Below are 25,054 nucleotides of genomic sequence, written 5' to 3'. Positions count from 1 at the left end.
TAATATTTTTCTAAGTAACTCAACTTAGGGGTGTTTTAAAAAAAGAGTAGTAAAAAGCTGTGTGAATTTCTTCTTTTTATACTTGTTGAATTATTATAAAGTATGACCTGAAACTTTTCAACGTTTTTTTTCTATGAAAATAATTACATTTCTTGCATGTTCTTATCTTTGGAAAGTATATATCGTCCCAGATCTTTTGGTATATTTTCTTTCTTCGGTTTTCTAAGTACGTGTGATATGTGGCCATTTCCCTTTCTTGAAAATAACAATTTCAAAATTACTGTCTCTTTCAAAATTACCAATCTAACAGTGGTACATTCCTCCATCAATCAGTAGTCTCAACATGAAATATTTTAATATTTTTTTCTAAAATATTTTCTTATTTTCTCTAAATGTCTCTCTAAGTGTCTCTAAATGTTTCTTTAAATGTTTCTCTAAATGTTCTTTGGCATCACAGAAACTCCAATAATTATTTGATATCATTTTCTTTATTCTGTTAAATACTTTAGCCAGCTACAGTATAATTTTGCTTGCCATTTTCTGTTATTAATTGGATATATGAGAATGGTTTGATTAGGTAAAGCATGATTTTAAAAAAAGCCCTGCTGTCTGCTCAGTTACTTGTAAAGTCCTTTATTTAAAATGTGATTAATGGTTGAATGATTTTTTTGTTCTATAATTTTGCCCTTTACCATATTCAATGGAAAAATGGTTAATTCTATTTCACTTGTTTTATTTTCCTACTATATAGTGCTGTGAACATAATTACTGCATGCTCAAATGCCTTTTTTATAATGGAATGATGAGATAAGCTCAAATGTCTTTTTTAATATAATGGAATGATGATATAATTTGCTTTATATTACTTGACTTTGATGAAGAAAATCTAGTGATTCTGAAAGCTATTGGATTCAGAATACCTCATAGGGCATATGTGAGTGTTCACATCAGTATCCCTGTTTTGCTATTTCCTCTCCCTTTGTTTCCATTAGAATTTACTGATTTTATATGAAGCCATGCTGATAATTTCACAAGAATAGTTGTTTGTGGTTGGTTTATTTGTTTTCTTCAAATGCTTTCTATCCATATCCCACTAGATGTATATATTAGGTGAAAATATAACTCAAATTATACATCCCTCACATATTTAGTACAACTTAGAAGTCTAGTAGATAAGAATAGAGATCATTTTCCTTTGGATTAAATCTTCTGTCCCCATTGTTTTCTTCCACAATTTCATTTTCTTTCATCATATTCTCATAATGTCAAAAAAGAAAATGATTACATTGTCTTTTTTTATGAGTGATTTTTATATAGGAGATTGTTCTTCCCGGAAGTTTCAGTAATACTGTGTTATTTGTACAAGTTACTTACCTATTTCACAATAAGCCTGCCCTAAAGTGATAAGCATTTTTTACTTATGTGGTCCCAGAATAAAATTCTGACGAAGTTAGGTAAAGTAGCTGGTAAAAGATATTCCAAGTACAAGCTAAAAGTTAACTACAATTTAAATGTAAATTTCGTGGAATTAATGTGTAAAGATGCTGGCAAAATATGTGTCATGCATGTTTTACAGCTTACCCATGGTAGAATCAATTGGAAATATAAATACATTTTATTTTATAATTTTAGTAATGAATTGAATTATTATTAATGAATATGTTAAGTATATTGGATGGATAGCCTTTTTCGAAATCTACTTGTGTGATACACTCTGGCAAAAAAAAGCAAAAGGATTACATCCGCAAAGTATTGTATGATTCTTGGATGTACATAATGTATATTAATAAATATTCTGAGAAGTTCTGTGGTAGAGACACATGTTCATCTTTAATTTCCAAAATATGTTTAACCACTGAGTTCTTTTTAATGCATAATCTACACAATGCATAAAGAAAATTTTATCTCTAATCATATTGCAACAGTACTACAAACATGAGAATTTCTCTAGAAATGCCTATACATTATGATAAACATCTCACTTTTATATGATGTTCAATGATGATTTTTTCAGTGTTAATAATTTTAGTGGTGGCGACCTTTCTAAAAACACAGAAGCTCATCCTGAACAGTTATTTCTAAGTATTTAATAGAAATATGTATATTTCAAATTCCATGGCATGCTTTGAGTTGAGCACCAAATTGCCCAACGTTCCTCTCACAGGTTACTTGGTTCTTCATGTCTCCTGCCAACAGATAAAAGTCTAGTGTTTGATTATATGTTTGTAAGTTATTGTTGTTCCTATTTTTTATGACTTATGACAACAATATGGCTCATTTGGGAAAATGTGGAACTTATCAGGAAGGCTTGTGTTGCAATGATCACTTAATGCTATCTTTGCTTTGCTTTGTAATGCCGAGCTTCTAGAATTTCCAAGGGCAGTCTTTGAAAAAAAAATTATAAATAGAAAATTAAATTTTGGCTTATAGGAGGGTCTCTTGCAAGTGAGAGGCACTGAAACTTAAGGTTCTGTAGCTTCATACTAATTCCTCATCTAGATAGTAATTCTTACTTACTCACATTCAGTCTTCCCTTCCATTAAATTAAGCACACACACTCTGCATGCCCCAAGCCTAATCTTTGCTAGTTTGTTTCTTACAGCCTAAAATGAGATCCTATATTCTTATTCTCTGACCCTCCAAAACCCTTTCTCAGCCATATGGTAGTTAAATTATGTAAATTTCCTAAAAATCACCAGATTATATAGCAGATATTAATATTTATCTTTCTGATCACAGAGCATGAGTTTTTCTTTTTTTAAAATTTTTTAAAATTATACTTTAAGTTCTAGGGTACATGTGCACAACATGCAGGTTTGTTACATATGTATACATGTGATATGTTGGTGTGCTGCACCCATTAACTCGTCGTTTACGTTAGGTATATCTCGTAATGCTATCCCTCCCCCACTGCCCCCACCCCACGACAGGCCCTGGTGTGTGATGTTAGTTTTTCTATTACATTGCATATATTTCTGCTTTGTAATTTACTAATATTTGTACATTCTGCCTCTCAAAGCTTCTGTAAGTATAGGGGCAACAGTTTTGTTCTCACTGTGTGGAATTGAGTAGTAGAAGCTGAACAATTTGTTGAATTAAACTAACTAAATGCTATCAACATCCAAATAAGATTAAATTTCTTTTTTTTTTCCCACAAATGTCCATTTGGAGGATACTTTTATTTTAAAATCGTAATTAAAGAGGCAGTATAATTGTTAAAGGACAGCAAGTTTGTTACTTCCTAGTTATGTTACCTTGGGCATGTTGACATTTCTACCTTCATTTGTACATAAAGATGACATACTTATGTTAATATGGTTAGAAGATAGAATTAATTATATAAAGTGTTAGTACATAAGTTCCCACAAATGTCTGCAGTGGTGAGGATACTGATGATGATTTCTTTTCTATCTTTTCTTTTTTTTTTTTTTTTTTTTTTTGCTCTTCTTTGACCGCCCTGGTATAAAAGGTTAAAGGACTCTGTGTATACTTCATTTTTTCCTCTACTAACCTTGGAGGCTAAGTGGATGGAAAAACTTTTAATACATGTACACAGATATGATTACAGATATTTAATTTGGGCCCTCTACCCTCTCTAAGTATATTCTTATTTTTTTTTTCAGCTTCCTTTCACAGTCTCCACAATTGCTATTGAACTTTCATCACTTTGATTTAAATTCCACCCTGATTCTCTCCTCTCATCCTCAGCAGATACCTAGGGTTTTGTGCTTATAAGGAAATGACATGTTATATCACTGATAACTTATAACTAAATATTTGTGCAAACAACATGGACAGGTATTTTTACATATACTGCCAAATCTGATCTTTTTGACCAAAACCAACGTGGTTGACTACTAAAGAAATGTGAATTTCTCAGATAACAAAACTTCATTGCTGGCTTGCTATTATCATTCTTGGGCCAGACATGAGGAAATCGAAGTTCAGAACATGTTGATGCTTTGCCCAAGGTGGCAAGAGAGAGACCTGAAATTTAAATCCTGATTACTGTTAACATGATTTCACCCTGATACTCTGAGAGCACCAAGTAGGAAGCATTCAACTTCTTGCATCTTCACATCTTACTTTTGTTTTCTGAAAAAGAGCCACCTCTCCTCCTGTTAATATTTTCTGTTGGCGCTGAGCTTTGTGCTTCACTCTGGTTTTCTTGCTTTAAACAGGTTTTTTTTTTTTTAAATCAATTATCTTCCTACATTTAAAACAAAATCACTTTACCTGTTGGCTCCTTTCACGTAGCCTTAAAGTATGTTGAAGACTGATTGACCTGAATTTTATTATGTGTAGAGACAAAAGTCTGCAAAAGTAATTTAAACTATTTTTATTAGAATGCTCCTTGATCCTTAATCAGGCCAGCCCTTGAAAATACGATTTCTGCTCTTATCATCCACTGTCTCTCTTCTAGCTGCAATGGTCGTTGACCAGTTCATGTACCCTGATTACTACTGATCCCATTGAACCTATCTCAAACTGACACTGTTGACCTCTGTCTCTCATTCTTAAAATTCTCACATCAATTGATGTGAGATTTTCTCTCTTTTCTAGTTCTTCTTTTCCTTCTCTTTGACTGTTCTTTCTCTTTATTTGTTGCTTTTCTTTCCATGTCAATTAAATTTGTGTTCTACATGGTTCTCTCTTTGCTCTCTCTTCCTGCTTTCCTCTAACACTTGAAAACACTGAAAAAAATACAGATTATACAAATGTACCCTGTTTCCCTTTCCCTCTCTCTGTTCAGGCACACATAGTGATTATTAAAATGCAGACTCACTTCAGCATACTGCTGATTTACAGTCGCATTTCCTCCCTATGAATTTCCTTAGTTATCAGATTAAATATTAGCAATAAAACTACTGTTATCTGTGATTATGATCAATTTCAAATTTTGAAATTTATCTTTGTGATCAAAATAGTGGTAACCATTCATTTGGGACATAAAGTTATTTAATACCTGATTTCTACCTACATTTCTTGTTATGTTTTTGCCAAACTCCTTATGCTCTTCAGTGCCCTGTCTGTACACCTTGTTTCTCTTCAACCAAAAATGCTTTTGTTTTTACAACTCCTATATCCTTGCATATCCAGTTTGCATATACAGTATTTAGGACTCTTATTTAGAAGTAACAAAATTGAAGTAACTAAAGCAAAACAAATGAGAGAGAAAGATTTGTCATATGGAAACAGGAATGTGTCATAGAAGCCAAGGGCAATAATAAAGTTTTGACTCAAGAAGGGACTAATGCCTCTTTTTTGGTTATGTATGATAGCCATTTATTATTCCCACTAATGGTTTTGCATGTTGAGAAAGCTCACCTGGATGATTCTCTTTTGGGGTTTCTTATGTGATTTTGTTCCATTGTTGGCTGATACTATAGTAACCTGAAAGCTCAACTGGGCTGAACGTCGAGGATCACTCACTCACATGGCTAGGAGTTGTTGGCTGAAAGCCTACTTGTAATTGTGCTGAAGCACTTATCCATGGCCTTTCGATGTGACTTAGCTTTCTCAGAGCATAATATGTTGGATGGATTTTAAAATGGAGCACCCTAAGAGTGACTGTTCTAAAAAGATAGAAGTGGAAGCTGCCAGGCCACTTAAGGAGTTTTGACATAACTGGCACTTGGACCATATTCTATTGGTCAAAGCAGTCAAAGAGTCAACCCAGATTTAAAGAGCTGAAGAAATAAACTTCCCCTCTTGATGAGGGAGTGGTAAGAGGAGCATGTGCTGTGGGAGCTATTATTGCAGCCCTCTTTGGAAAATGCTATCTACGGGCTGGGCACAGTGGCTCACACCTGTAATCCCAGCACTTTGGGAGGCCAAGGCGGGTGGATCACCTGAGGTGAGGCATTTGAGACCAGCCTGACCAACATGGTAAAACCCTGTCGCTACTAAAAAATATAAAAATTAGCTGGGCGTGATGGTGGGCACCTGTAATCGCAGGTACTTGGGTGGCGGAAGCAGGAGAATCGCTTGAACCCGGGAGGCAGAGGTTGCAGTGAGCCAAGATCGTGCCATTGCATTCCAGCCTGGGTGACAGAGCGAGACTCCATCTCAAAAGATTAATAAATAAATCAATAAAGCCATACTGCAGCATTTTATTGGAAGCCATTAGTGTTTTTTTTACCACCTCACTCCCTATGCATCTACTTCTTTCTTCTCTCTCTGTTCATGGACCGTTGCTCTTCCTCAATCCACTCTGCAAACTAGGGACTTCATAAGCACAATTTGCTAGTATATATGACATAATTTGAAGCACTCACAGTTTGACCAGACTCTTCTGTCAATTCTAATTTTCTGAGAGAGATTCTGATGATTCTCTCTTGACACAAGCATTGTCCATATTCTGATGATTCATAATATGGAGTTGGCCAGAATTATGTGGCACAGACATGGTTGTTATCGGCCCACCTTTTTGAGGAGGATTAACATTTCCAAGATGAAAGGCCCTGGCCATGACCCCTCTAAAGCATCTGTTACTCCCAGCAATGCTTACTAATTATTCAAAGTTCTACTTTAACATCAACTCCCTTACGACATCTTCTGTACAAGTATCACTCCACCCTGCATACTTCCATCAAATTTTATAGATTCTGTGATGTTTCTTGCTCTATAAATAATGTCATGCAGCTAGATGGATCCCTACTCCCAGATTCTAGGTTCCCGAAACATCCGTATTTCTCACACGAGGTAGTTATTCAACCAATGAAGATCATCTGTATGGTAATAAAATAAGGTACATTTATATGAGTATTTGCTCTCATTTGTTTTAAGGCAGAATTCTAACTATTGCGGTAATTCATAATTAATTTGCCTCTATAATTGTTAGGATTAATATTCTAAGGAATAATATTAAGGTACATCTGTGAATTTGTAACCTTGCATAAGGAGCTCCTTAACGACTTAGCCCATGTTCTTGGTATAATTCTCATTACTCAGTTCAGGGCTATAGTTCTCTCTGAAAACTGGTAAGCAAAACTGATGTTATCTTCTAATGATATGTATCAGAATTTACTCCAATTGGTGTAAATTCACTTACACTAATGTGCATTATCCAAAATGATCTGCATGATAATGTTATGGGCACTCTGGTATAATTTAGTTTCTTCTCTCAATTATAATAATCTAATAATGACTGAATTTTAAATTAGAATGATTTGACCACCAGCTGATTTTTTATGGATTTGACAGAAATAAATAAATAAATGTATTGTTTTTGTATCCACATGCTGCAGAGATCCATGCCTATAACTGGCTCAGAAATTCATATGTTAAATGCAGAATATACTTTATAATAGAACTTGATCGAAAATGTCTTCTTTGAATATATAAATATTAAAATGTTTTATAGTTATCTAAAATTCAAAATCAGTATCTGCAGGAAGCCATCAAATATCTGTCAGACAAATAGCAATACCTGTTTGGGGCATTTAACTTCCGTTTCTTAGATTCATAGCTTCCCTGAAATTTAACTGAAATATGGCACATAATGACTGAGAAGACAACAGTAAGGCCAGGCACGGTGGCTCACGCCTGTAATCACAGCGCTATGGGAGGCTGAGACAGGCGAATTGCTTTAGGCCAGGAGTTTGAGACCAGCCTGGGTCACATAGCAAGACTCTGCCTCTACAAAAAAAAAAATAAAATAAAAAGAACGTGATTAAGGAGTATTTTCCACATGCAATTTTCTCATTATATCTCATCCCTGTCACAGTTGGCTGAACCTTACAGATTAACATCTTGTCTTTGGTCCGATTTGAGTGTAACTTCAAAGATAAAACGTATCAATTCTACATATAAGATATAAATTGCCTATTGAAAATGATATCTGAAATAGTTGTTATTGACTCAAAATGATTACTGCTTTTTAAATAATAATCCCATAGGGAAGAAGTAAATCATTTCACTTTGATAATTTATGAAAGTAAAAAATATTTATGATAATTCTATTTAAGTGATCCACCTGCCTCAGCCTCCCAAAGTTCCAGGATTACTGGCGTGAACCACCGCTCTTGGCCGATTTATGGTCATTTTAAAGGAAGCTACATGGTAGTGATGGTTTAGGAGAGTTTCTCAATTTCGTCTTCTTGGAAAATTAGTTGTTCTTTGTAGAGCATGCTGACTAATAATGCTATCCTCCCAACAGAAAATCCAATCTGATTTGACAAGTCATGAGATCAGTTTAGAAGAAATGAAGAAACATAACCAGGGGAAGGAGGCTTCCCAAAGAGTCCTGTCTCAGATTGATGTTGCACAGGTATATTTTATTTCAGAAACTAAGGAGCATCTTTTTGTTGGGCATTATAACATACTCCAGTCTATATTAGACAACTGGATTGTTGGCAAGATTGGATTTGAGGACATTATTTGAAAACTACAATTTGATGTCTAAACAATGAGTTTTTTGCTTTCTACATTTTGAAGATAAAATAGGTTAATGAATTACCTTTTATTTAGTATAACATTAAGAAAAAACTGCTGAATCATTGTCCCAAATGTATATTTTCCTGTGTTGGATGAATGGAAAAATATTGCTTTATTTTATTTTTTATTTTTCTGTATATCTTCAGAAATAAAGGCAAACCTATTAATAAAAATAGGACCAGTTATTGTTTGAAAGGCAAAATTAAATCAGTGCCTTTTTACGCTGTCCTTACAGAAAAAATTACAAGATGTCTCCATGAAGTTTCGATTATTCCAGAAACCAGCCAATTTTGAGCAGCGTCTACAAGAAAGTAAGATGATTTTAGATGAAGTGAAGATGCATTTGCCTGCGTTGGAAATAAAGAGTGTGGAACAGGAAGTAGTACAGTCACAGTTAAATCATTGTGTGGTATGTATTTCTGGTGGCAAATACGCAGGTACCCCTTGACTTTCCTCATTAAGAAGTATCTGCTCTTTTATAAGAGGTAATTGTTTTCAGATAATCATAATAGTTATACTATGTAATTTTTAGATTGAGAACAAAAATTGGCACATGTGTTGTGGCCTATTCTGTGTGTCTTTTTTGAATCTATAATTCTGCGAAGAACTGTGCAGAATATAAAAGATTGTTGCTTGTGTTTCATTTTTATGATTCTTTAAATATATTTTAAATGGAAATCTAGAAAGGAAATATATTAATCTAAAAATAGTAGCAACAACAGTAGTTGCAATAATCCTAACAACGTCAGAAATAATGGATGCCAAGTAAGCTAAATGACATACAGAAGTCACCTTTAATTCTTAAGGCTACAGATTACCTGAGAGAATTTAAGGACAAACAGCTTGTGAATGGCAAAGCAAGATTCCAGTTCAGGTACTCTTATTCCAAACTTTAATAACTTTCCTTTAAACACCAGTACTGGATATACACTGAAATGCCTCAAGACAACACAGAATTAAAAGGCATGGAAAGGTACAAATAGCCTATAGCATAAATGTGATTTAAACTTTATAATATTGAACGGTGTCCTATGTTGCTATTATTGGAAATTCACCAACTGAGATGATTGCTCTGAAAACATAAAGCTGAGGTATGATTGCATCTACTAGAGTAACATAAGTATTATTATAATTCTATGTGTACTATCGACCATTAGAGTGGAAAGTCACATAATATGAAAACACAGAATGTTATTAACATTAAAGGGAAAACAAGTCAATTTAGTGCTTGATATTTTAAGTATTGTTTCTACATCTATTCCATAATATTAATGAAAAACAGATTCCTTCAGATACATTGTAGTCATATCATGAATCGGAAAATATTTTTCTTTTCAACAAATATCTTAAATACATATATTTATGTGTGAAAAATATGAGGTATTCTTATTCAGTAATATATTTTCATAATTCAAGCTGCATTTTTGTGGTATAATTACTTTAATTATTCTCACCCCCAAAAAGAAACTTGGAATAGAAATGATAGAAAGTAGTTAGTTGATATTAGATGAGTAAGGATAGGAATATATAGGAACATATCCCATCTTAAATTTTGCAAAAAATAAAAAATAAAAAAAATAAAAAGGAAAGCATAAATGACCCAAGTACGTTCATGACTAATATTTGCAAAGTGAGTGCTTTTCGTTCTTTTCTAGAAACAGGTCTCTTATGTTACCTTATAAAATGTATCTAACAGTAAATATGAACTGAAAACAATCTCACCTGTGTGAAGCTGTGACTGTGCCCTGCGTCAATACAAAGGAAACTGCTCAAGGCACTTGCTCAATTGGTTTCTGGTTCTGGCTTAAATGTCAGGACCAATTCAAGCAGTTCTTTCATAAGAATATCCTTATACTGTTTAGTTTTTTCGTTATTTAAGATGCTTTGTGGTATATACCATAATCATATCTTGCCTTCAAGAAATGTTTGTCTATTTATAAAAGTCTTAGTGGCATGAACACAAATATAAATAATATTTCTCCTCTTTGTTTATAAATATTTTACTTGCCTACTGAATGAAATGATGTTAATGGCTAACGGTACCTTGAGGGAACTTTCTTCATCAAAATAAAGCATTTAGATTTTTTGAAGTTCAGATAGTAAATAATTTAGAAAAATCTCTGATTCCAAATTAGCGTAGTTGATTTCCAACATAATAATTTCAGTGTTTCCAGATACACATATATTTTTATATCTTCTAAGACAAAAGTAAAATGAAGTAAATAATATCATCTGGAAAGCTCAGACAAAAGTCATAATTTAGTAATAAAGCAATGTTAACATCAGTTGTCAAAGAGAGGATTAATATGTAAATATACATGTAGCATCAATCAGATGATTGCCCAGCCTTTACAAAATGTTTTTAGACATTACTTTTAAACTGAAAAGAGAAATTAAACCCAATTTTTGCTCTAATTCCATAAAAACAATTACCTACTGGCAGGTTTATTTTTTGGTAATACTAAAATAAGTACTGATAGTTCAGATTTATGACTAAACAAATTAAAGCAGAGATATATATTGTAAACTATTATATACACATGTATACATATATACACACACACACATATATATATTTGAATACATGGCCACATACATACAAACACATATATTTCTAGGAAAACTACAAAGCAAAATTAAGATATCAAGTGGTGTTGGTGTGGTGTTGGTGGTATAATTGTGAACATAGCTGTCTTCCAAAGTTATGACACTTGTCTTATGATGCTTTTTTATAGCAACCTATTTTTTGTGAAACCATATGTGTGTGCTTTATAGTTGTGATGTACATGTGAATTGTAAATAATATTTTTATATCTGTTTTTCATCAGTACTTTTAAGAAAATAAAATTGTGCAATTTAATAGTGAAAACGACCTTACTTTCTGATATTATGATACAATATATATTAAAATTATGATGTAGAAATTTAGGTGCTTTATCTTACTAATATGTAAGTACCATGAGAACAACAGTGAATGTGTGTGTTTTGGCCACCACTGACTTCCCAGTGATTCAAATACTATCTGGTTCATAGTAACCACTCAATAAATACCTGATGAATGAGTGAATTAATTCATCCAAATTTATGGCTAGAATTATGTAACTCCAACATTTAAGATAGAAGTCATGTAAAATTCAGAATTGACATTTATGTTCTTTGATTGAAGAGCTAAATATATATATATATCACAAAACACACAGATATATGATTAACTCTGTTTAATAAGAATAGCTGCAAATTACACATATATCTGCATGTGTGTAGACAATTAAAAATAGAAATATTAAATCAACAGAAAATGCAAAAGCTAGATATTGACCACCGCTGCAAAATGCTCCTCTATTAAAATTGTAAACATGGAATAGCAATTAAGGGGATCTTTATTTATTTCTGTTAATAATATTATGAAGTAATTTAACTCTACTGATTATTATGTTTTGTTTTATATTTAAACTTAGAACTTGTATAAAAGTCTGAGTGAAGTGAAGTCTGAAGTGGAAATGGTGATAAAGACTGGACGTCAGATTGTACAGAAAAAGCAGACGGAAAATCCCAAAGAACTTGATGAAAGAGTAACAGCTTTGAAATTGCATTATAATGAGCTGGGAGCAAAGGTGTGTGCATGCTGAGACTACAAACACTTCTTTCCACTTTCCTTATAAATTGTAAAGCAACAGGCAATAAATTATGTATGATTAGAGTCTTAGCAATTCTAAACACCTCTCTCTCTCTATATATATATACGTATATATATACATATATATACACACACACACATATACACAAAGATAAACATATACACATATTTCAATGTGGAATTCTCTTTAATAAACAATAATTAATCAGTGAGGCTCTGCTTATTCAGATTGAAAAATATGTAATTCTCAGGGAGGTTTTTCCTGGTCCATCAGATAGTTCTAAAAGGGTTTCTTTGTTATAAATGTTCCTTTTTTTTGTTATATAAATCTACTTGTGATGACTTGAAGACTGGTAAATATTATAAACTGTATCTATTTGTATGTAGGTCTAATGTAGTTAACATATTCCGCATAGACCACATTAAGTATAAAAATAACACAGTAATTATTTCCCTATATGGCCAAGACTTGCAAAATCTACCACACTTGGCTAATAGGATAGCATGGATAGCCAGTTAAGACCTACGGCTCTGTTATTATTTTTGTATCATTGTCCTGATCAGAGTCTCATGACCAACTCTACTTCACTGCTAGTTCATGATGCCTGCATCTCTCCATCTCCTCTTTCCAAAACTGAGGGATGTCTAAGATAGTTATCTCACTTTGCTCAACTCAAATATTCTGTATAGATTTAGAGCTTTGATGGTTTTAAATTATGATAGTAAGTAGTCTCTTCACTCTTTTGATTGTTTCTTTTGCTGAGCAGAATCTTTTTAGTTTGATGCGATAACAGTCGTCTAGTTTTTCTCTTGTTGCCTGTGCTTTGGGAGTCAGATCAACAAAAAAAGTTTGCCCAGAACAATGTCAGGAAGCTTTTTCCTGTTTTCTTCAAATCATTTGATAGGTTCAGGTTTTAAGTCTTTAGTCCATTTTGAATTGGTTTTTTATATACTGTGAGATAAGTGTCCAATTGCATTCTCATGCATTTGGATATCCAGTTTCTCAGAACCATTTATTGAAGAGAATGTCCTTTTTTCATTGTGTGTTTTTGGCACCTTGGTTGGTCAGTTGATCATATATATGTGGATTTATTTTTGGGCTCTCTATTCTGTTCCTTTGGTCTAGATGTCTGTTTTTATACTAATATCCTGCTGTTTTAATTACTAGAGCATTATAGAATATTTTTGAATCAGGTAATTAAGATACCTCCAGCTTTGTTCTTTTGGCTTAAGATTGCTCTGGCTATTCTGGGTCTTTTGTTGTTCAAAATGAAATTTGGTATTGTTTCTTCTACATCTGCCAAAAATGTCACTGGAATTTTAATAGAGATTGCATCAAGTCTGTAAATTGCTTTGAGTGGTACAGACATCTTAACAATATTATTTATTCCAATCCATGAATATGGGATCTCTTTCCATAAACGGATATGTTACTATTTCCAAAAATGGACTTGTAACATTTTAATTTCATTCTGACTGAAAGAACTGAATTCCATGGGGGATAAAAAGTTATATTTCTACAACTCAGGTTCTCAACATTAGTGAATAGAACATCACTGATAAAATTGTCACCTCATCTTAGACAGAAATATAAATTTCTATGTTTGAGAAATAGCTAAGGAGAGGCATATTTCTTGTATCTCACCCTGAAAGTAGATTGAAGGTCATATCTTGAAGATATTAGTTGCCAATTCCTTATCATAGAAAGTAAATTTTAGAATTAAATTGAAATCTGGAAATAACCATTTTTCTTACTTGATAGTCTTGTTTTTATATTTCAAAAACCCTCTAATTAATATTTGTTATGTTTTAAACAAGTTTGTTGCCGTCCTATGACAAAAGATTCTCCTACTTTGTTACAAAATAAGAAACACTGATACTCAATTGATGGGAAAGCATTATGATAATCTTGAAATCAAATACATTTCAACTGCTTGTTTGGTCTACCAAGGTACCTTTGGAATGAGATACCTTTATATCCTCTAGAGAAATTTATCATTGTTTAAAGATCACCACAGACAGAAAACTTGTATCTGCACTTGATACCTCATTCCAGTGCTTATCAATTTTTACAGATGCCAATTATTTCATATTTAACATCAATTATGAAGGACTGAATAATCTCTAGTCTCAAATGTATTAGAGATTAAATAATCTCTAATATTAATCCTAATGCTACAGCTTCAGTTCTGGAGACATATTTTTTTATAATTATAAATTTTAAATTAATAATATAAATGTATGTTATAGTTATAAATTACAAATTTTCAGTTTATAATTTGACCTGTGTGACTTTATACTAAAATAATGTATGGATGAGTATTTTTTAAATTAAGAAAATATACATTTTGGTAAAGCGGAGTTTCTCAGTTTACTTTTTAAAATAGAGTTTTTTTGTGTGTGGGCTTTTTATTTGTCACAGCAATGTTTACCAAATCATTGCAAGAGTAAATTTAACATAAAATAACAGAATAAATCAATTAGAATTTAAAACAATAAAAGTGACATTAGACGAATAATAGTGCCCTGAGTTGATTGTTATTCAGAAATGAATTATTCTCATAATGATGTAAAACCCTATTTATTCCTGAAAATACATATTTGAGAACTTGTGTTTATTCTAAACATTTGCCACATAGTAATATCCTTAAAGCAAAATAAAAGTGTATGAAGAAATCATATTTAACTTTAATAGTATCACAGAATACAGCAAAAACATAGGCCAAACATTTATTTTTGAAGTAAACGGTGATTTAGAAACATTTGTGACTAAGGGATCATATATAAATATCATCTCATAAAAATGCTGTAAGTCCTATATTCTTTGGCTGAGAATAAAAATATCGTCTGCATTTTGACTCAAAATATTTTCAACAGCAGTAGCTTTGTCTAATAAAAGCAAAGGCAACAAAGGGAATTTTATTACATTATTCTTTTTATATAAGAAGGAACCCTTCTATTTTAATCATCTTCAGAATTTATATGATTGTGTCTGCCACAATTCAGTATGCGTCACCTTTTTGGAGTAATCAGCTCTGGCTCCCATAACAAAATAAAATAAACTTGGTAAATTGATTTCTCCAAGTTGTGGAGCCTGGGAGTGCAAGATCAAGGTGCTGATCCATTTCATTCCTGAGGAGGGCTTTCTTCTTGTCTTAACATTTTCACTGTATTCTTATATGGTGATGAGTGGGGAGAGAAAATATAATGAATTTATTAAGAGATATGAAACCTAGCACCATTGATGTAATAATACCTATAACCCCTTTTTATTTCTCTTTGCTCTGATTTTTATGGAAAGATACATAAATAGCAATACTAATATCATCCCGTAAATATATTGTTAACTTCTTGAAACAATGACTACTAAAACATTTTACTGCAGGTGGCATTCTGTGAAACGTATCCATTCCCCGCATACACACACAAAGTATAAAACTCAATTTTCCTTAAGATGGCAGTGTCTCCTGTTTTTTAAAAATGTATTCAGCTGGAAATAAACAAAATGAAATAAATAAAAATCAATAATGCATTAGCTCTGGGAAGATGGAATTTCTTTGAAATATTGAATCTGGAATCATTTTTCTACCAGTAGTGCATAGGAAAGAATACTCATAGAAACACACCATAAAGTATATTTTCCCCCACCCCCCACCCCCACCCATCCCTACAACAGAAATAAAATTCTTGCAGTCAAAAGGGCAGATGCTTTTACTTAGGAAAAAAAAATAGAAGGGAAAATCTGTTTAAAAAAGTGAATTTACAGTCTCAGCAACTAAATGTTTTCTAAATGTACACACACCTCCTAAAGAAAATAATCAATTTTGTTATTTGGAATTGGAATTGTTATCAAGGTTCCAGAATATTTATTTCGATAATAGCATTTTAGATGCTTTATACATATTTTCATCTTTTGTGTTTTTCTTGCTTATAGCTAGATCCTTGTTTTGGTTGTACACACACATACACATATATTACTGATAAATTTATGTATTAGTCAGTGGTACCTATTATGCCTAGGGCGTGATGCACAAATACACACTTGTGGTGGTGGTATTGTTTTAACCAATTCCATTACAATTGAAATGAATCTGGACTCTACCTTTCAGATCTCTTAGCAACAAAAGCCAAATCTTGTCCATGTTTTATTTACCTGTAAGGTAGTAAAAGAAATGTAAATAAAGCTTTTGCTCTGTACATTCAGGCACAGTCTTTTATTGAACCATCCCTAAAGGTAAATAATGAGAATAAAGGAAGGGATTGAGGTGTTACAATATGTCATGCTCTCTCAAACTGTTGTCTAGCTTTACTCTCAGAATATTCCTGTGTTGTATTAATAAGTATAGTAATCCCATTTGATAGATGTGTTGAGAAAAATGAGGTGTTCTGCCAAAAATTATACTCAAGTCGAGAGTCCACGAGGTATTGCAGAGCCTAACATACTTACATTCCATCATGCTGTTTCTGCAGAGCCAAATATTTATATGTACTGTTCAGATTCCCAGGCTTCATGACAGACAAGGGTTTAAAAAAAAAAATACTGAAAACACATAGAAAAGAAAACCAGGAGCAACTTGTAAGATTTTAAACTCTTTATGTAAATTCTACCAGTTATATTTTCTATCTTGTAATTAACGATTTGCAAGTCTTCATTCATTCCTTTATTCAATACATAAAACATATTTAGCGAGACCTTTCTTTGTTCAAGGAACTTTCAGGAGTATAGAGGAGTAATCTAAAGATGTGTGAGGCAAGAAGATTTGCCTTTAAGAAATTGTAATTTATCTGTCTTTTGTTGATGATTTGACTGTATTTATTAGAAGGAGATGCTGGGCTTTTTAGTAAACCAACAAACTGAAAATCTTAACAAAATATAGGCACATCTGTCAAGGTGGTGGAGAAATACACATTTGTTCATTTATTATGTGAGAATATGGATAATTTGCTTTTGAGGGTCTCGGTATCAAACACTGAGAACAGGAGCATGGGATCAAGTAAGTAGTTTTTCTATTAATGGGAATGAATATTGTCTTCACATTCATCTTTTTGTCCCTATTGAATGGCAAAATTATGTTTAAGGAGGAAGTGACCTATTTACTGTATTGTTTTTGAGCACATGTGAGAAACTGTAAAGATGTAATGAGGATACAATTGATAATTCTAGGTATTACACAAATAATTTTACCTTTTGAGAGAATTAATCTTGTATCTTCATTTTGATTCCTTACCAGCATGAGCAAGCCTCATTTGTATATAGAGGATTGTAAACCTTCTTGCCATATTATTGACAAATGAGAGTAAGTCTTCATTGAGAAATGAGTTTTATCTTCAGTTTGCCTTACATCATTGTATTTATCATAAACTTTGGCCATAAATTATCTTAGATTAGAGAAATATTCTTATAGGTTTCTTTTCTACCATGACAACATACAAGACCCTATCTTTTGGACAAACGATGTCATCTGCCCTAGACAATTTTTATTCACTCTTAATATTCAGAATATATGATTTTTATAAAATATTATTTTAAAACATGTAAGAAAATATTTTAAATAAAAGAAATATAAAAGTTCCAAATAAGTGGTTATAACTAAATTTGAATTAAAGAGTAAACTAAGTTACATTTTATTATAATTCTTTTCAGGTAACAGAAAGAAAGCAACAGTTGGAGAAATGCTTGAAATTGTCCCGTAAGATGCGAAAGGAAATGAATGTCTTGACAGAATGGCTGGCAGCTACAGATATGGAATTGACAAAGAGATCAGCAGTTGAAGGAATGCCTAGTAATTTGGATTCTGAAGTTGCCTGGGGAAAGGTAAAACCTATGTCACTGAAGGTTATTTTGAACATACGTGAAAACACATAATAATATGATTTTGTAAGGAAGTATTAACATGTAGCAATAATAGCATTATAAATATTAATATTGTTTCATATTCCCTTTCTTAAAAATTAATCTGTGCTTTTAGGACCATGATAAAACCAATGGTCAGCTTTAGCAGGAGTCGTTCCAGAAGCTTCCTTAGAGTTCAGTAAATTATGAATAAGACCTTGAAAAATACATAGGTCATTAGTCTGTAAATTGGTCTAGAGATGAGATCCTATAATCTACTGGCTTGCCTAAGACCATACTGCCCAGATGAATCCCACAGCCATGAAGAGGGCAAGGACACAGAGATTGAAAGCAGTTGGGCTGGACAGGACTTGCAAGATTAGCATATTGCCGCAGTCGCATTTCAGAAAGAATCTCAAGGTGGCTATGCAGGGGCTGTCATTTCCATCACCAAATGACACAGCGACTCCTGTAATCGTTGGCTGTTAAATTCTTGCCCTTTCTCTGATGGCCAATCATTTCATGCTTCTTAGAACTTAAGTCAAGAGACTCATAGCTTAGTATTTTTTTTTTTTTTACAGTTTATTCATTACCAGATTACCTGAAAGTGTGCTGATATAAAGAAAATTGCTGATATTGATAACATGTTTTACCTCAAAATTTGCCACTGTTTTAGGCCATTTACACCCACTTGATGTTTTAAAGTTACCAAATTAAGTAGATGTATAAGAAGTTTATGCTTTATTTTTAATTCAATGTGGCTATCCAGATCATTCAAAGTTGGGAAATTTTCAGTACCTTATGTAAAAACTTACAATCATATAAATGAGACCCAAACTGAAAACTGTCTTTATGTAGATTTAGAGAACAAGTAGTAATATATTTTGTTACATAAAATATTTCCAAATAAATAGTAGTGAATTAAATTGTTTTTCTTCTCTTTGAGAATAAGTTTAATGTTAGATAAGATATTGAATTATAGTTATTCAGGATCATATATGAGATTACTATAGCAAGGAAGATACAGTATATACAGGTTAAAACTCACATTAGCCTTATTTTTTCTTATCATTCAAACATATTACTTGAGGTATTTTTGCACTAGCCTCACCATGAAATCATTCAAATATTATAAGATAATGACCTTTGCAGAGGTTTCTAGGTTATCCTTCTCATATAGAAGGCTTGAATAGTCTGGAGAATTGTCTGCTTGTTGAATCTGCCTGGAAAGTATTTTTCATAACGTCAAGGAGCAAAGCTAATGTGAGATATAGTAGGAAAAAAAAAGCTTAGAATACTGGAATTTATTTTCTTTCTCTATAGAATAATTTATCGATCTATCTAGATCTTTTGAAACACTAAGCTGTTAATGATATACTCTAAAATCTCTTAGTTGTCAGATAAAGTATATTCATTTGCATCTAAATTACAGAACTTTTTTTTACCAATTTATTTGGAAGGTTCTCATTATTTCTTTAAAAATAAGAATCATAAAAGAATATATGCCCTGCGGATCTAAGTCAGTCACATTTATGGTAATCATTCTAATACTTTAACATAAAATTCAAACTCTCATATATGAAACCCCATGACTATTGAATACATTCTCATTTCTCATGGTTTCTTGGTAGGTGGAGAGCTTGATTCAAGCTATAAGTTTGATCTGCTGTTTCAAAAGATAAATGTCAAATTTTTAAAAACTAAATTAAAGTCATTTAAATGCAGTACATTAAATGTAGTTGCCAATCATTCCAAGTATTTGTGACTGCAGAAAATTTGAATATCTAGAGTCAATTTCTTTTTTATTATTTTTAAAAATTTTTAGACAATTTAATTTATATCTGCTGAATTTCTCTCAGTTCTGTTGACCCAAGAGCATTATATTTATTTTCATATGAAAGTATTTGTACATCTAGTTTCAAATATTCAAATACATAAAAATGTCAATTACTCATGAAGTGATTATTTGACCTTTAGTTTATCCAAACAAAGCATACTTTCAAGTACATTGACTATAGTTAAATATTATCAGTTTTATCTTAAAGTATCTTAATTATATTTAATATATATTAAATTCCAGAAAAATTATTTATGGTGGCTTAAAGAGATATATATGGCACAACTTGACAAGCCTAAATAAATTGGAAAACTATGAAAAGCAAAATTATGGTAGATAAATAATAAAAAATATGTGCATAGAGGTATATCCACAATATATCATGGGAGGTGGAATGGACAGGGAACAATAAAGCCACAAATTGGCACCAAGCTTCCTAACGGACAAAACCAAGAAGTAAATGTATTTTTGAGACCCAAAGTTTCCAAATTATTAAAATAATAATTAAAATAATTTTAACTTTACTAAGTAGTATGTTAGCTTTTTGCTAGAACTTAGTGCCAGAAGAAAATAAACGAGCGGGTCATAAAGGTGATAACAAGCTGATTCATATTCTTATAACAAACAATAAGAATGTTTATTTTTTTCTACCCACATGGCTCCATGCAAAAGAAAAATTTAGTGCTAAAGGGCCATTCAGGAAAAGCAATTCTATGAGAGGTGAAATATTGGAGCAGAAGTCTAAAGTAGTCTAGTAATTGTTTTCAGATTTTTATATTCTCTATTAGTTTTTAATTTTGTATGGATACATAGTAGTTGTATATATTTATGAATTATAGGAGATATTTTTATACAGGCATGCAATACATAATTATCACATCATGTAACCTTCCGTGAATATGCTTTCCGGCAACTGAGCTTTTAAGTAGAATTAGGCATCAGAGATTTGAAGGTTATTTTCTCTGAATACAGAAAAAAATTTTATGTATCTTTTTCCTGGAAAGAAGCCAGATTGTTTCTAACTGATAACACATTTGTATACTTTGCCCTATATCTAATTGGAAAGCGGGGCTTCGTATTCATGTGTATGTCATCATACTAGAAGGCTTCAATAGCTAAAAATTTTTGCTAACATAGAGTTCTGTGTTTGAACCAGTCACAGAGAAATTGGCTATTGAGCCTTTTTGTGCCAAGCATAATTGAAGAAATAAAACTCACCATCAGCAACTCAAAATATGTTGACTTCTCTAGGAACCTGTATCAATCTCTCAGTGAATAGATTTATTTGAAAACACAGTTGGGCTATTACTTTAGCTGTAAACGCTATTGAAAATAAAGCTCTGTAGTACTCTCTTACTTGATGATGGCATTCAAAAGGTGAAGTGAGAATGTTTCATGGGGGCATGAAGTATCAAGTACTGAGTGTGATGAATATTAATATAGTGGTTAATGGTAATACTGAGTCTAATTGTACTAGTTTTTCCTGTGATATGAGAAAACTAGAATTCACTTTTCAAGATCATAATTAGCAAAGGATTTGGAAGTATTGCTCCAATTGGAGAATCAGAAGTCACTTTAAAAACAATATAGATGTTACTAATCTATAGTAATATAGATTTCATAAAGTGTTCATGTGACACGAAAGTTTTTAGGGTTTTGGTTTTTAACTAGCCATGTTATATAATCGAGGAAATTTCCTATCCTAAATTAGAAATGTATAAGGATATTTAAAGTTCAATTCAGTTTTTCTTACATTACGAAGCTGAGAAAAATGAATCTAACATTTAAATCCAAAGCAGTCTAGTCTTCCATGCTCTGGCTTATTGTATTCACGTCACCAATGCTGTTTATCAGAAATCCCTGTCAGATCAAGCCCTTCCACAATGATCTAACACTTAAGCTTTTATGAGAAAAAAAATAACTGGATTCTCTATACTTATTTCACCTCCTTACCGTGGCTGTGGGCAGGCCCCAGATGATGCATTGTCTATAATATAAACTATGTTGGTGACCACCAAAGCAGTCAGGCATTCTTGCTGTTTCTTCTTTTCTTACTAGATTATGTTATTTAATTAATTTAATAATATTTCATCACCTATCTATAGAGCCATAGTCCATGTGAAAGTAGTTTTCCAGTACCACCAAAATTCTAAATAAGCTCCCATCAGAACTATCATTTAGGCCTACCATAAAATACACAGAATTAATAAAATGAGACAACCATCATAGTGTGAGCAATACTTAAGTCAGCCCCATGCACCTTCAGAGAGGAACTACTAGCATTGAGATGAATTATTCCAACTTGTAGGGAAACTAAATAGATACTGAAAGAAACAGTTTATTCTTATTTATTTATTTTGAGACAGAGTCTTGCTCTTGTCGCCCAGGCTGGAGTGCAATGGCCCAATCTCGGCTCACTGCAACCTCTGCCTCCCGGGTTCAAGCAATTCTCCTGTCCCAGCCTCCCGGGTAGCTGGGATTACAGACACCTGCCACCATACCCTGCTAATTTTTCGTGTTTTCAGTAGAGGTGGGGGTTCACCATGTTGGTCAGGCTGGTCTCGAACTCCTGACCTCAGGTCATCCACCTGCCTCGGCCTCCCAAAGTGCTGGGATTACAGGTGTGAGTCACCGTACTTGGCCAGAAGAGTTTCTTATACAGGCCAAAAGATCAGTTATGTTCTTTATAAACTTGGCATAGGCTTAGGGGGCAATTCAGCATTTGTTTTCTAATGCTGTCCCCTTTAAAAAGGAAGGGGAAGGTTGCCTAAAACGATGAAAGAGATACTATAAAAATCAAGCTTCTTGAGAAATATAGTAAAATTGGGAACACCTTGAATGTTGCAGTGTGATACCATTTACACAAAGGATAAAATATGTAGAAATATACATTATTTAGTTATATATAATATATAGTAAAAGCAGCAAGATGTGTGAGAATTAATATAAACTGAATACACAACAAGAGCTATCTCTGTGAGGAAGGACAAAAGAATTGGGTGGGATATGAACAGGACACTTAAATGATATTTGTAATATTTCGTTCCTTGAGATGAGTTATGCATACAGAAGTAATGATTACATTTGGTATACATTCTGTGTGTCAAAAATAACATAAAAGAACATAAGAAAACATACAAAACCAAATGCTTGGAATTTTTCCTTTTGGAAACCCCACTAGCCAGGTTCTGTAAGATAAAGCTTAGTAATTTAGGAACACCTACTTGATGAGTTTTATTGGTTTCAAAAGAACATGGCCACTGTTCATCCGGTTTGCCTAAGCATTGGCCAAAGATTCTCCTGCTGATTGAGCAACAGGACAGGAACCTAGCAGATTAATTTCAGCTAGATGAATAAGGAACATTGTCTTCCCAGTTTTTAAAGAGGATGTTTCTGTGGCTTTTTTTTCTTTATTATCTACATTGAAGCATGACTGACAGATTCTTATCAGTGATTTCCTTGTGAAAGTAGAGTGAAGGGAATGAATAGCGCAAACTGAGAGCTGAGAATTTTCATCAAAGTGGAACCAAAAGTTAGCCTGTGAATGTTCAGTTTGTGTGGCAGCAGTGCTGTTCTATCCTTAAGAACACTTCTATTCAGAGAGAATCGTTATTAGAGAGGACAGATCTGTAAGTCACTGGGTGAGGTAACATCAGAACTGAAGGTCCTCTGAAAATGATCTTATTTCCCTTTTTGTAAACAAGAAAACTGTGCAAAAAGCTCCATATCCCTTTGTCTGTTTCTCGATTACTTTCTTTTTAAAATTACTTTAGATTCAGGGGTTACATGTGCAGGTTTGTTACATAGGTATATTGTGTAACAATTCTAAAATTCATATGGAACCAAAAAAGGGCCTCAATAGCTAAAGCAATCCTAAGCCAAAAGAACAAAGTTGTGGGCATTACATTGCCTCACTTCAAAATATACTACAAAGCTGTAGTAACCCAAACAGCATAATACTATTACAGATACAGACACATAGATCAATGGAACAGAATAGAGAACTCAGAAATAAAGCTGCACACCTACAACCAACTGATTTTTGACAAAGCTGGCAAAAATAAGCAACAGAGAAGGGACACCTTATTCATTAAATGTTGCTAGGATAGCTGGCTAGCCATATATAGAGGAATGAACCTGGACCCCTACCTTTCACCATATACAAAAATTAACTCCAGTTGGATTAAAGTCTTAAATGTAGGCGCTGAAACTACTAAAAATCCTAGAATAAAACCTAGGAAAAGTTCTTCTGGACACTGGCTTAGGCAAAGAATTTATGACCAAGACCTCAATGACAAACGCAACAAAAACAAAAATTGACAAATGAGAGTTAAACTAAAGCTTCTGTACAGAAAAAGAAACAAACAACACAGTAAGCAGATAACCTCCTGAATGGGAGAAAGTATTTGCAAACTATACATCTAACAAGAGAATGATATCCAGAATCTGTAAGGAACTTAAACTTGTCAACAAGAAATTAAAAAAAAAAAAAAACAGATTAAAAACAGGACAAAGAACATGAACAGACACTTCTCAAAAGAAGACATACACGCGGCCAACAAGCAGATGAAAAAATCTTCAATATCACTAATCATCAGAGAGATGCCAATTAAACCCTAAATAAGATACCATCTCACACCAGTCTGAATGGCTTTTGTTCAAAAGTCAGAAAATAACAGATGTTGATTGCTTTCATAGGGTGATCATGATTAGATTTGTAATAGTCATTCACTCCTAAGGATTTCAAAGTCATGTGGGTCCAGGATCCTCAATATGAGGATTAATGTTACCATGGGGACCATGAAAAGAGATGACCTAATAGGGCCCATATCAATTCTAGCCAACTTCTTGAGCTTCCTAATAAGAGAAGAATGCCTAAGAGACTCTCACCAAGAGGAAGGTAAATTCACTAGAGTCAGATAAATGAGAGCAGAGATGGGCAAACTATAATTGGTAGGCCTGATCCATTCAGCCACCTTCTTTTGTACAGCCCATGGGCTGAAAATTGTTTTTATGTAAATGGATGGAAAAAATTAAAAGAAGAACTAGATACTTGAGGACACATAAAAATGATTAAAAATGCAAATGTCAGTGTGTGTACATAAGACTTTATTGAAGTGTATCAATTTCTATTTGTTTATTTTTTCTGGCTGCTTTTGTGCTTAAACAGCAGAGTTGAGTAATTGTGACAGAGACTACATGGCTCACAAAGCCTAGAACAACTACTATGTGACCATTCACAGAACATATTCAAACTCCTGAACTAGAGGAAAGCTAATATAGAAGCAGTGCCCTGTTTGACCATAGA

The 25,054-nt window shown here is 32.8% G+C and overlaps 1 protein-coding gene across 4 annotated transcripts in view; it reads left to right on the top strand.

The window, feature by feature from the left end:
* DMD (dystrophin) overlaps positions 1-25,054 on the top strand; it is a 2,284,432-nt gene that overhangs the window by 964,456 nt on the left and 1,294,922 nt on the right. For all 4 annotated transcript variants that reach the window (XM_063634262.1, XM_063634265.1, XM_063634264.1 and 1 more), the window contains exons 31-34: positions 8,162-8,272; positions 8,675-8,848; positions 11,898-12,053; positions 17,721-17,891. In XM_063634262.1, coding sequence (XP_063490332.1) covers positions 8,162-8,272; positions 8,675-8,848; positions 11,898-12,053; positions 17,721-17,891 — 612 coding nt within the window. The remainder of the gene's footprint in view (positions 1-8,161; positions 8,273-8,674; positions 8,849-11,897; positions 12,054-17,720; positions 17,892-25,054) is intronic.

This window comes from Symphalangus syndactylus, chromosome X (assembly GCF_028878055.3).
Source record: "Symphalangus syndactylus isolate Jambi chromosome X, NHGRI_mSymSyn1-v2.1_pri, whole genome shotgun sequence".
NCBI lineage: Eukaryota > Metazoa > Chordata > Mammalia > Primates > Hylobatidae > Symphalangus > Symphalangus syndactylus.
The sequence above is the reverse complement of the archived record's forward strand: the minus strand, read 5'-3'. Positions and strand labels throughout refer to the sequence as shown.